The 11,476-nt window shown below is 40.5% G+C and overlaps 1 protein-coding gene across 1 annotated transcript; it reads right to left on the bottom strand.

Moving 5' to 3' along the window:
- Window positions 1-6,384: 6,384 nt before the first annotated feature.
- On the bottom strand, window positions 6,385-9,980 carry cnr1 (cannabinoid receptor 1). The gene is made up of 2 exons (XM_063001129.1): window positions 9,779-9,980; window positions 6,385-8,366 (listed from the first exon to the last, which is right to left on the bottom strand). Exon 2 carries the CDS (start codon window positions 8,314-8,316, stop codon window positions 6,901-6,903), a length of 1,416 nt encoding a protein of 471 aa, XP_062857199.1. The 5' UTR covers window positions 8,317-8,366; window positions 9,779-9,980; the 3' UTR covers window positions 6,385-6,900.
- Window positions 9,981-11,476: the final 1,496 nt, after the last annotated feature.

Raw genomic sequence — 11,476 nt, 5'->3', positions numbered from 1 at the left:
ACTGCTACATTTTTCTCAAATTCTTTTGACAACCTTTTGGCATAGTGGCTTGGCTTGTTAACAAAACATTTAAAAGGGTTAATTAAGTGTTGAGTTTAATCTGCATTATAAAAAGCAGCAAAAGGTCAAAGGTTCACACTCTCACTTTGCCTAACACACCTTGTTTGTCCGAGCAGAGAAAACAGAATGTTTACGGGGGCGCACGTGCTTAAAATGCTGACGAGGCTGCCACATTTCAGACTGGTTACCAGATGTTGCTGTTTCCACAATCCATCAAGCTGTTTGCTTTAAACACAAAAGTCATACCATGGTTTTGCACACTTGATACCCATCTGGGTCAAAGTCAGCTCCCTTCAGGGACTCTTGAATGCCAGTCTTACTGGTACTCACACCGCTGGGCAACAGGACATGAAAATGATGAGCAAAGTCCTAGAAAGACATAGGTACAATAATCAGATCTGACTTAGAAAATAAGGTCATTCAAGATATCAGAAATGTCAAAACTATCACATCAGTGTGAGCATGTGAGAGTAAATGTTCCACACCTTAAAGGTGTACTTGATGCTGTATCCAGACTGTCGTATTCTTACTGTCTCCAGCATACCTGTGTACCGCAGCTGCCTCAGTACTAAAGCATCATTAAATCTCAGAGGAAGCTGAGAAACACACACACACACACACACACACACACACACACACACACACACACAGAAAAAGACAGTTAGATGTTAGATGTCATACTGAAATTGCTTCTTTCGGTTGTATAGAACAAAATCGACCAGCATTACCTTTTCTGCGTTTGAGCGAATGCATTTCACAAAGTAGGGCTCAGACTGACCCAGGGTCTCCATCAGTTTGTTAAGTGAGACATGGACAAATGGACAACAATATTGTGTGTGTGTGTGTATTACTAACACCACTAACACACACTAACACAATAAAGACTCAGGAACAGGAGAAATCTGCAAACCCAATTAGAATGAACCAAATTACACAAAAACTCAGAACTAAATATCTAAATTATTGGGAAACCGAAACTAAAGCTCAGAGTAAAATGCAGTTATTTGTTATTTGGCCCTAAACAGACACTACAGTACAGCACATTATCTGAGCACAGTATCCGACCCTAAATTAAGAAACACCTTGATGAGGTACAGACTGAGCGCACACGACCTGGCCGTGGAGACGGGGCGACACACCCGGTCCTGGCTGCCCCGGGAGGAGAGGTTGTGCCAGCACTGCGCTCTCAGTACAGCAGAGACGGAGCTGCACTTCCTCACCCGGTGTACCAAGTACCACCACACCCGGGCCCAATTCTTCCCTAAATTTAACATCGTCGTTCCCAACTTCAACTCCCTCCCAGACCCCAACAAACTGCCCCACCTACTAGGGGAGCTGCACACTAGCAGCACTCTATACACACACCTGCCACCAGGTGAGGAACAGTGGGTGACCATGTCTCTCTCTCTCTCACACACACACACACACACACACACAACTAATTTTTATGACTACCTCATAACTGTAAATGTTACCACTTTTATTGTTATTATTTGCACTGTTTTTATTATTATTTTATTTTTCTTTGCACCTGTAATTGTTTTGTATATATTTGTTCTTTCTTATCGTTATTTGTGTGTGTGTGTGTGTGTGTGTGTGTGTGTGTGTGTGTGTGTGTGTGTGTGTGTGTGTGTGTGTGTGTGTGTGTGTGTGTGTGTGTGTGTGTGTGTGTGTGTGTAATTCAATTACTGTCCACAAGATGGACACAAGAACAAAGAATTCATCACAGGCCGCTAGTCCACCCTTTACTGCATAATTTCGAGTGATTGTCAGTCAGATGATGTTTGTGTTTATAATAAATAGTTCTATAGAGTTCTGTTATATCTGTAGAGAAGCTTACATTTACATGTACATTTTCGGCATTTAGCACAAGCTCTTATCCAGAGTGACTTCCATAGTGAACGTTACCTTACTCTAGTTTAAGTAGACAACAGTCCAAGAATACAAATCTGTTAGAATCAAAGGGTTTTTATTGCAAGAAATAAATTACAGCGTTAGTAAATAAATACATGTCAGCTTAAGTGCTTAGTAAAGAGGTGATGAAGGTTTTTAATCGTCTTTTGAAGACACCGAGAGACTCAGATGTTCGGCAAGTACAGAGCATGTCATCCTCGAGTTCTGGGTGGAGGATCAAGTCGAGCGAGACTAGTGGCTCGAAGGTTGCGTGGTACAGAGCGAGGTTTTATTAGACCTCAAAGGTAGCTTGGGGCTGGTCCATTTTTGGCTTTGTAGGCGAGCATCAGTGTTTTAAACTGAATGCGGGCAGCTACAGGAAGCCAGTGAAGAAAACGCAGCAGTGGGGAGATGTGACAGTGTTTAGGTTGGTTAAAAAACAGCCGAGCCGCTGCATTTTGGATGCAGCTGGCTTACCTAATTAGATCGTGAGATTCGCAGAGTTGAACTACAGTGTGAATCTTTGTTTATATTCATACAGACAGACAAGTGTGCTGGTAGGAATGTTGCCTTCTGCCAAAATAATCCCTAGCACCACCTTGATGTGAATGGTTGTCATTCCTCAGCAATGTCTCTTTGAGATCTCTACAGTAGAGGTTCGTGGAGACTGGGGACATGGGCCAGAGGCTCTTAAAGACCAGTTGGAGACTACAACCAGGACCCAGTGCAATAACCTGTTAAATGATAAGGTAGGCAATTCACTGCGAGAAGTCGCATCTGTAGGTAAAAAGCAACAAAATACTTTTTTTGCATTCAAGTGAAGATCAAAGTTAGTCTGGTGGTAAGGTAACATGGGACAAGCAACCAACAACAAACACTGAGGAAAGGAAAATGGCACTAAGACCAGAGCACAAAATGAAACTCATGACCCTGCATCTGTGCAGCAGTAACAGTGTTTGATGTGCCACCATGTTGCCTGAAAAGCAGCACTGGTCTGAATCTTTGCTTATGTAATGGCGCAACATAATAAAACCAATACCAGATTCTGATAGTCAGCTGTAACTTTATTAAAAAGCAACTTATTTAAACAGACTACATTGCAGTACAGAAATTACATGTTGTCAGCTTTAAATTTTTAGATGGTTTGGTCACTGGCCACCTCGGGAGAAAAGCCACTCGGATATGTTACCTCCACTTCGAACACAATAATAGCACAGGGGAAGCTAAGATACAGGAAAACAAAAAAACCTGTGACTGTCTGTATCTATAGTGGTTAAACACTCTCATATAAAATAAACCAAAATAATCCTGCTTTGGGGAGACATTAAGTTAACAAGGAGCTTAGGGATCAGGGGTCTGCAGACATCAAAAAGATGGTAATAGTAACTTTTGAAAAAAAATTAAATTACACTTCTAAATGTACCAATGGCTGGTTTCAAACCACATATTAAGTATAAAGTGCAAGACTAAATTAACAAAATAGAATTTAGTCAGGCTTACAGTGCTATGATTTATGGCGACCCCTTTTACTACGAAAAACAAATTGATGCAAACTATGAAAAACAGAGCCACCAGACCCCCCTCACTGTAGGAGTCAAGCATTAAAGACCTGTAGCGTTTCTCTGGTGCATGTGCCTCCATACAAGAGTGTTGTGAAAAATGACTAATCTGACCATATCCCTTTTTCCACATATCTGTATCTGTAGACCAAAAGTTTGATAAAACATGGTAAACTATTCATTATCTTTTTGTATTATGCATAAAGTGTCTGAAAGCATCTGCACTAGTTATGTATTTTTCTCATTCATTGGTTTTTCCTTTCTTTTGTAACGCATCTCATACTTTAACTGGTGTAAATTAACTAATGTAAATATGCACAGTGCAGCTGTGAAATACAGAAAAACAAAAAAAACTTGTGACAGTCTGTATCTATAGAAGTGAAACATTTTCATATAAACCAAATAAACCAAAATAACCCCGCTTTGTGGAGACATAGTTTTGCAGAAATCCAATAAAACAAAACACTCATGTCACTCTGATTTGTTTGTAGGCATGATAAGAAAATTGTCTTTTAATTGATTCTTATATTCTGGGACCTGGCAAAAAATCTATTTGTCTGGGAAAAAATGTGCTTTTTGTAAACATAAGAATGTGGCGGGTAAGTGGCAGAAAATATTTAACCAACCAGCACAAGGACATGTTCTGTTTGCTTGCTAATCATGTGTTTGGGCGTGGCTATAAAAGAAACAATGAATGAGGCTTTGGAATTATTTTCTTAAAAGGAGTTACTAGCCGCTCAGGTGGCGCAGCTGTAAAAACACGCTGTTCACCAGAACAGCTGCCTGCTGGCTGAGGCTGAACGGCCACATGAACAACGATTGGCCTGTTGTTCAGATAAGGGGCGGGACTAAAAGCCAGATGGGGGCTCTCTCTCAGACTAGTGCGATTACGACCTCTGCTGGCTGGTTGGTGGGGCCTGCACAGAGATGGGAAAGGAGTGCGGTAGAGGGTGTGGCTCTCCGTACACAGCGCTGTACTGCACTGCACTCGTCAAGTGTAGGTGATAAGATGTTCGATTGCTGTGCACGTGTCGGAGGGGGCGTGGAGCAGCCTCGTCCTCCCCAATCAGGAGCGGGGACCAGCATTAGTGAGAGGATGATTGACGGGCAGAAATTGGATGTTTTCTTATATGTGGTAACCATCAGACATGTCAAATCTGACAATAAAAGAAGTGTTAAAAATCTACAGTCGGTATGGCTGCACCAAACTCCATAAATAGAAGGTGAAAACAGACATGACAGGCACTATTTAACTAATTAGCACATATCCGTGTTTTATTTTGCATGTGCATTTTAAACATGGCTTGAAGGCTGGGGCTGAATTTTTTTAGGTTTTTTTTCCCTCTTTTTCTCCCATTTATTTCCCCCAATTTTCTCCCCTAATCTAGTCGTATCCAATTACCCTGGTTGCGTTACACTTTACCTATACTGATACAACCCTTCACTGCTGACTAAGAAGCTTCGCAACTGACACACGCCCTCTCCGACACGTAAGCAGTACCGAGTGCCTCTTTTCACCTGCACGAGGCAAGCTCAATGTGAATCAGCTTTGTGCACTGAGAGCCACACCCTGATCAGCATTATTCCCCAACTCTGTGCAGGCGCCATCAATCAGCCAGCAGAGGTTGTAATTGCACCAGTTATGAGGAACCCTAGTCCAGCTTTCTCATCCCTAAACAACAGCCAATCGATGTTCATGTGGCCGCCCACCCCAGCCGGATGGCAGAGCTGAGATTCGATACGATATATTTGAAATCCCAGCTCTGGTGCGCTAGTGTATTTTACTACTGCACCACCTGAGCAGCCTTTTTTAGTTCTTTAATTGTTGACTTTCAAAATCTGGATGAACTTAGCTTACCTAAAATCACTGACATTTTCTTTCACATGAACTATACATGAATAAATCATTTTAAATAGGTTTGTTCTGTTTCTGATCCCTAATCTGGCTTGTTATTGGTAAGAAACCAGTCCAAAAAAGGTTGAACACAGTTTACTTAATGCATTTATTTTATCTGAGGTGTAGCCAGCACACCAAAAAGCTGCTTTTAATACAATTTGAACACCTTTATTTAAAAAAACAAACAGAAGAAAATATCTATACATAACAGTTTTAAATGTCATTAGTATCTGTACCTCATTACACAAACTATCGTAAGCTTCTTTAAGCTCATGTTTTGTACCACCTTTAATTACAGAGACTGATACATTTCTGCACAACAGGACAGCTGCAACAGCATCTTGACTGTTTTTCGACCACAATAATAAGTTGAGCAAAAACACCACAGCACAGTTGTTACAGTGGAATAGCAAAATGTACACTTCTGAATATATTATGGTAGTTTTTTTAAATCCATGACATGTATTTTCTTTTTTTCTTTGTTGTGCAGATAAGTAGATTAAAGCTAATTCTGGCCAAAAATGATGACTAGCAGTGGTTTGTATATACTGACTGGATGATTTATTTTTATTTTACAGTATACCATATTATACTTGTTACCAGTAATATAGTCCAGTCTACAGTGGTTTCAGGCTGGACTATATCACTGTTATTTGGGTAATAAATTCATCCAGAAATTGTTCTGACCTAGGTACAACAAACCAGTATAATCTGCCATAAAAACAACAACCTAAACAAACAGTCAGAAAGAAGTTACAGTAAGTGACCCAAAATATGACCTAGGATAAGAGTCTTCAAAAGCTGGGAACAACACCACATAAATGAAGACTCAACATGTTAATTAACAATATAAAAGTCAATATTCACACTTTTCAGTATACAGTATTTTTCTAAAGGACAGTATTAACAATATTCAGTGTTTGATTTATTAACAGAATTTGCACAGAATTTGCCATTTGTTATTTACGTACAACTGAATGGATTATATACAGTACAGTGTTTACCAGTTCTTTACAATATTTACATACGGTACATCTAAAACATTTCTAAAAAGATCAATAGCCCCTTGTCCCCATGAGAGAAGGTATCATTGTTCAAGAACCTGATTTTCCAAAGTATAAAAATATAGTACGCCTTCATTACACCATTCACAACATGTTCAGTTAAGTGATATGATTAACAAGAATGGCACGGAAATAGTAGGAATCCCACTACAAGTATTGATGCCATGATTGAATAGGATGTCCTCACTTTGAAGAACAATTTTGGCACTTTAATAAGTTGCCACATAGGCAAACATCATCCGACAGTAAAAATGACCAAATGCGCCACACCCTTTGTGCTTTAGTCGGACCTCCTGTCCGCCACATTGTCCTTTATAAATCAGAGTTTTTGGTAGAATTTTCTATGAACACATACACCACCAAGCTCCACACATGGCTTGATTGTTTAATCCCCCTTCACCCACCCTGGAAGCAGTTCCCTGGTCCATCAGACAGCTTCAGCTGAGGTGTCAGTGGAGACGGACATCGTAACTTTAGCGATTTTCACAGTAGTCTTGACACAACTCTCGGCTGCTCGGTTAGCATGGATCTTCAGGTTGCGGTTCTGGCAGTCTGACTCCAAGCTGTTGTCCAGCTGCAGTGTGTTGCTGCTGCTCCTGCACCCCTGAAAAGCCGCTAGGAAGGCCCGACGCAGATCCTTACTTCTCAAGGCGTAGATTATTGGGTTCACGGTGGAGTTGAACAAGCAGAGCATGCTGCAGAAGGCAAAAACGATCTTGATGTCATCAGTCATCTTCCAGAATAGGTCATACACCATTATTGCCAACAAGGGGCCCCAGCAGATTACAAGAACCACCAGGATAAGGAGGAGAGTCTTGGCAAGACGTATGTCCATTCTGGCCTGCTCTGGTCGGGTGGTCTGAACCTTGGTTCCATCTGTGGAATAGACAACCAAGCTCTTCTGTGAGGTCCGGCTGAGCATTCGGACAGCATGGTGGTGTGCTTTCCATAGAATGTACATGTACGCGTAGATGATGAAGATCAATAGGATGCTTGTCACGCCAATCCAGAACATCAGGTAATTTTCATCAATGAGGGGGAAGATGTCCGAACACACCGATTTCAAGCTTTTGCAGTTCCAGCCGAGAAGAGGCAACACTGCAATGATGATGGAAATAGTCCACATCATGCAGAAAGCAATCACTGCCTTGGTGCGTGTCACAATGCGCCGATAGGCCAGCGGTCGATGGATCGAAATATATCGATCAATGGCCGTTAGAAAGAGACTTCCCACAGAGGCGGTAAAGGATGCTGTGACACCTCCAAGCTTAAAGAGAAATATGTTGGGACTGTCTTTGCGATGAAAGATGTGGAAGTCCAAAAAACTATACACAAAAATGACACTGCCCAGTAGGTCTGCCACAGCCAGGCTGCCGATAAAGTGGTAGGATGGTCTGCATCGCAGGGTACGCGAATGCAAGATCACACACAGTACCACTAGGTTCTCCAGCACTGTAAAGGTACCAAGTATTAGAGACATAACAGCTACGGCTAACTGCTGGTTTGGAGTCAAGATCATGAAGCATTCCATGTCCATGAAGTTCTCCCCACATTGTACATTTCCCCCTTCCTCAGCCAGGCTCTGGTTCCCGAACAGATCCGTGGCATTGGTTGGGGCAAAGGGCAGCCCTTTTATAATTAGCTCCTCATTTGGGGCTACTTTATCTGGAAAAGAGTTACTGCGGAAGGCAGATGGTGGCTTCTGAAATGAATAGCCACCCTTGACAAAATCAGCGTTGATAGTAGGGTCATCATAGCTGGCGTCGTTGGAGCCAAGATACTGGAGACCAGAGGTGATGGTCCTGAAGGTGGTGTCTGCTACGCCATCCAGAACAGACTTCATGTCTGCTTCTAAGAGGGAAGTGCTGTGGCCAAAAGAGTGTCGCACAAAATCTATTGGAAAAAGAAGGTTGTACAGAGTGAATCTCCTACACATCAATTATAACCACAAAAGCTCAGGAGAGTTCAATCAAAGTAATGCATTACCAACATAATGGTACTAACAGAAGATTAAATGCATAAAAACTGTATGCTGTCTTTATTACCGGGAGTTACTGGATACTAATGGAACATTATGTCCAAAACGCTTCAACTAGTTTCTAGGTTTTATGATCAACCCTTTAATTGTGTTTGATTGCTGGCCACAGATACTTTCAAGCTGATGAAATGTCAAATTAATCATAAAATGAAACATTTAATAGAAGACATTTCAGAAGGGATAGGTTCTTATCTGAGAGACCTCTAGGGTCCACACACTGGGGAATCACTGCGGACCAGTGGGTACTCAACAAAATGAGATGCAGTCTGTAGAATAATGAGTCTCTAACGCAAGGTGACAAGAGAATCCACTCACCAGTATTGATTTACCCAAACATATACATTTTAATCATTTTAATAACCCTATTAAAAAAACAGCATGAGTTATGCTCACTGATTAGGTGCTGTTAATTTAACCCTATTGACAATCATCGGCAATGGTTTCACAAAATTGTATACGTTGTAGACAGCAGGTTCCCACAAAAGATAGTATAGCAGTCTGACCAAAGGGAGTGTTTTATCCTCATACGTTTTGATTGGAACTTTATTAACATCAGGGAAATTGTTATACTCTTAACAACAACAACATAATGCATAAAAGTGTTATTTTGAAACACAGATGTCATGAGAATGTCAGAATAGGTAAAAAAAAAACAAGAATACTTAAAATCAACGATAAATACATGTTATTAAAAATACGTGGAAATGAGTTAATTATTATTATTATTGTGTTATTATTGTTATTATTAATAATAATTTGGGAAATAAGAAATTCATAAATAAATTAAAAAAATACACATTGGTGTTAAAGAACATTTAGATTTTTTTTTAAATTATTTTATTTATTATTATTATTATAATTATTGATAATAATGATAATAAAATAATAATAATAAATTTGGGAAATTAAAAAGTTTCTAAAAAAGACAAAAAATAATACAAATTCATAAATAAATAAATAAATACACATTGGTGTTAAAGAACATTTAGAAATAGTGATTCTACTCAGTAAAAATAATAACTATGACAAAACTACTACAGCAGCCACAATACTAATCACTATCTTGAAAAAAAAGAAAAAGAAATATATTGCTTAAAAATGGTTGACTGCTTGAAAATAAGTATAATTTGGAATATGTAAATAAATTCTTCAAGTAAATTCATTAAAGGTGAGCATTAACAATATTAAAATCGTTTATAAAAGAAAAAAAAAACATCAAACAAAAGCAAAAACAGTAAGAAAGCAACAGGAAAGTGTTTTTCTGTACCTTCACATAGTTCCTGCAGATATGGAGCTCTTTGCGGTCTTTGCTCCCGGATCCACGGATTAATCCAATCAGACCAGAATTGATCTATGCACCCAAAACAACAGTTACGCGCTTGTAAAGTGCGCTCTCACACTGTAATAACGAGTTGTACATGGTAAGAAGTGTGATGCAGTAACACTTCCGAGGAATCACAGGCTGTGTGTGATTGCGCTCTTTTGCACAGTGAGAGTGAAGAGCGCGCTCTGTATATTTATTACGCCTCTCCGGAGCGCGCGCGGTCACGTGCTCACCGACGCGCCGCAACAAGTGCGCCAGTGAGTGAGAGGAGCGGCAGCTGCGCACCGAGAGCCGCCCGCTTTTATTCATCATCAGCCGTATGGACAGCGCACGTCTCTGCTCACTGACAGCAAGACGCTGTTCACTGAACATCAGTCACACCAGTGCACAAAAGACTGAAAGTTTGCGCACAGCACACACCCGAACATCACATCCAAAACCAAGTGCATTTACATTCTAGATCGACATACAGAAGTCTTTGTATTCTAATCAGGAAGAATTTTGTTGCTCAAGGACAAACAAGCAACAATCTTACAATGTCCTTCAGATAAAACTCAGTTAGAAGGTCTCATAAGGACAAAGAAAGATTTTTTTCAAGGTCGGGCTGCACGGGCTGGTAGTGTGGGTGCTACATATAAAATCTGGATACTTGAGTTTGATTTTTAACTTCTGCCACTGCCTGTGCCAAATTTTTCATTTATGTGTGAGTGATTGAGTAGGGTGGCACGGTGGCTTAGTGGGTAGAAAGGGTCCTTTCTGTGCGGAGTTTGCATGTTCTCCCCGTGTCCGCGTGGGTTTCCTCCGGGTGCTCCCACAGTCCAAAAACATGCAGCCAGGCTAATTGGAAACACTGAATTGTCCTATAGCTACCGCGCCGCTAGATGCACAAACCAGTGCATTGTAGTGCCGGTCCCAAGCCCGGATAAATAGGGAGGGTTGTGTCAGGAAGGGCATCCGGCGTAAAAACTGTGCCAAATGCTGCCGGCAACCCCTAACAGGAAAAAGCCGGAAATGCCGACCCCGTAACCAAAAAAAAAAAAAACGGGACAAAGGCTAAGGAACAAGAAGAAGTGTGAGTGATTGAGTAAAAGGAGTGTGTAGCCCTTTAAAGTACTGGCACCCTGTCCAGAAACACTAACTTGAGCCTAATGTTCCTCTTTGGTGCTGGATGCTCTGACCAGCATGTTATTGAAAATGAAATTTGAAAAGAATGCAAGTAAAGATGTGGGCATATATGTTAGTGTTTTATTAGCAATGTGCTTCAGATATGAAGCTGTCATCTAAATGTTAACATTTTTTGTGCATATTGTTGCAAAATGTTGACCGTAAACTTGCCTTACAACTTGCCTTGCAACTAAGTGTGACAACATCATTACAGCTAAGTATGACATAATCTATTGGTTCATAGTGCTTCACAATCATGTCAAAAGGGTTATCACAGTCCTAAGTAATGGCATATGACATAGAAGTATTGACCACATTTCCATGTAGGTGGCATATACTCTCTACGTGTGTGTAGTGCAGTGTAGAGTGTGTGTGCGCAGTGGAAAGAGTCTGGTTACTTGTATAAATGAACATGTTGGTGTTTACCTGTTCTATATTTTGTATTGAAAGAAAATCGAACAAACATGGAATGTGTTT

This window comes from Trichomycterus rosablanca, chromosome 9 (assembly GCF_030014385.1).
Source record: "Trichomycterus rosablanca isolate fTriRos1 chromosome 9, fTriRos1.hap1, whole genome shotgun sequence".
In the NCBI taxonomy this organism is placed as follows: Eukaryota; Metazoa; Chordata; class Actinopteri; order Siluriformes; family Trichomycteridae; genus Trichomycterus; species Trichomycterus rosablanca.
This window is presented reverse-complemented; position numbering and strand designations above follow the sequence as displayed.

What these genes read in the sequence shown, in the direction of transcription:
- cnr1 (XM_063001129.1), bottom strand. Translation starts at nt 8,316, where the DNA reads ATGAAGTCTGTTCTGGATGGCGTAGCAGACACCACCTTCAGGACCATC.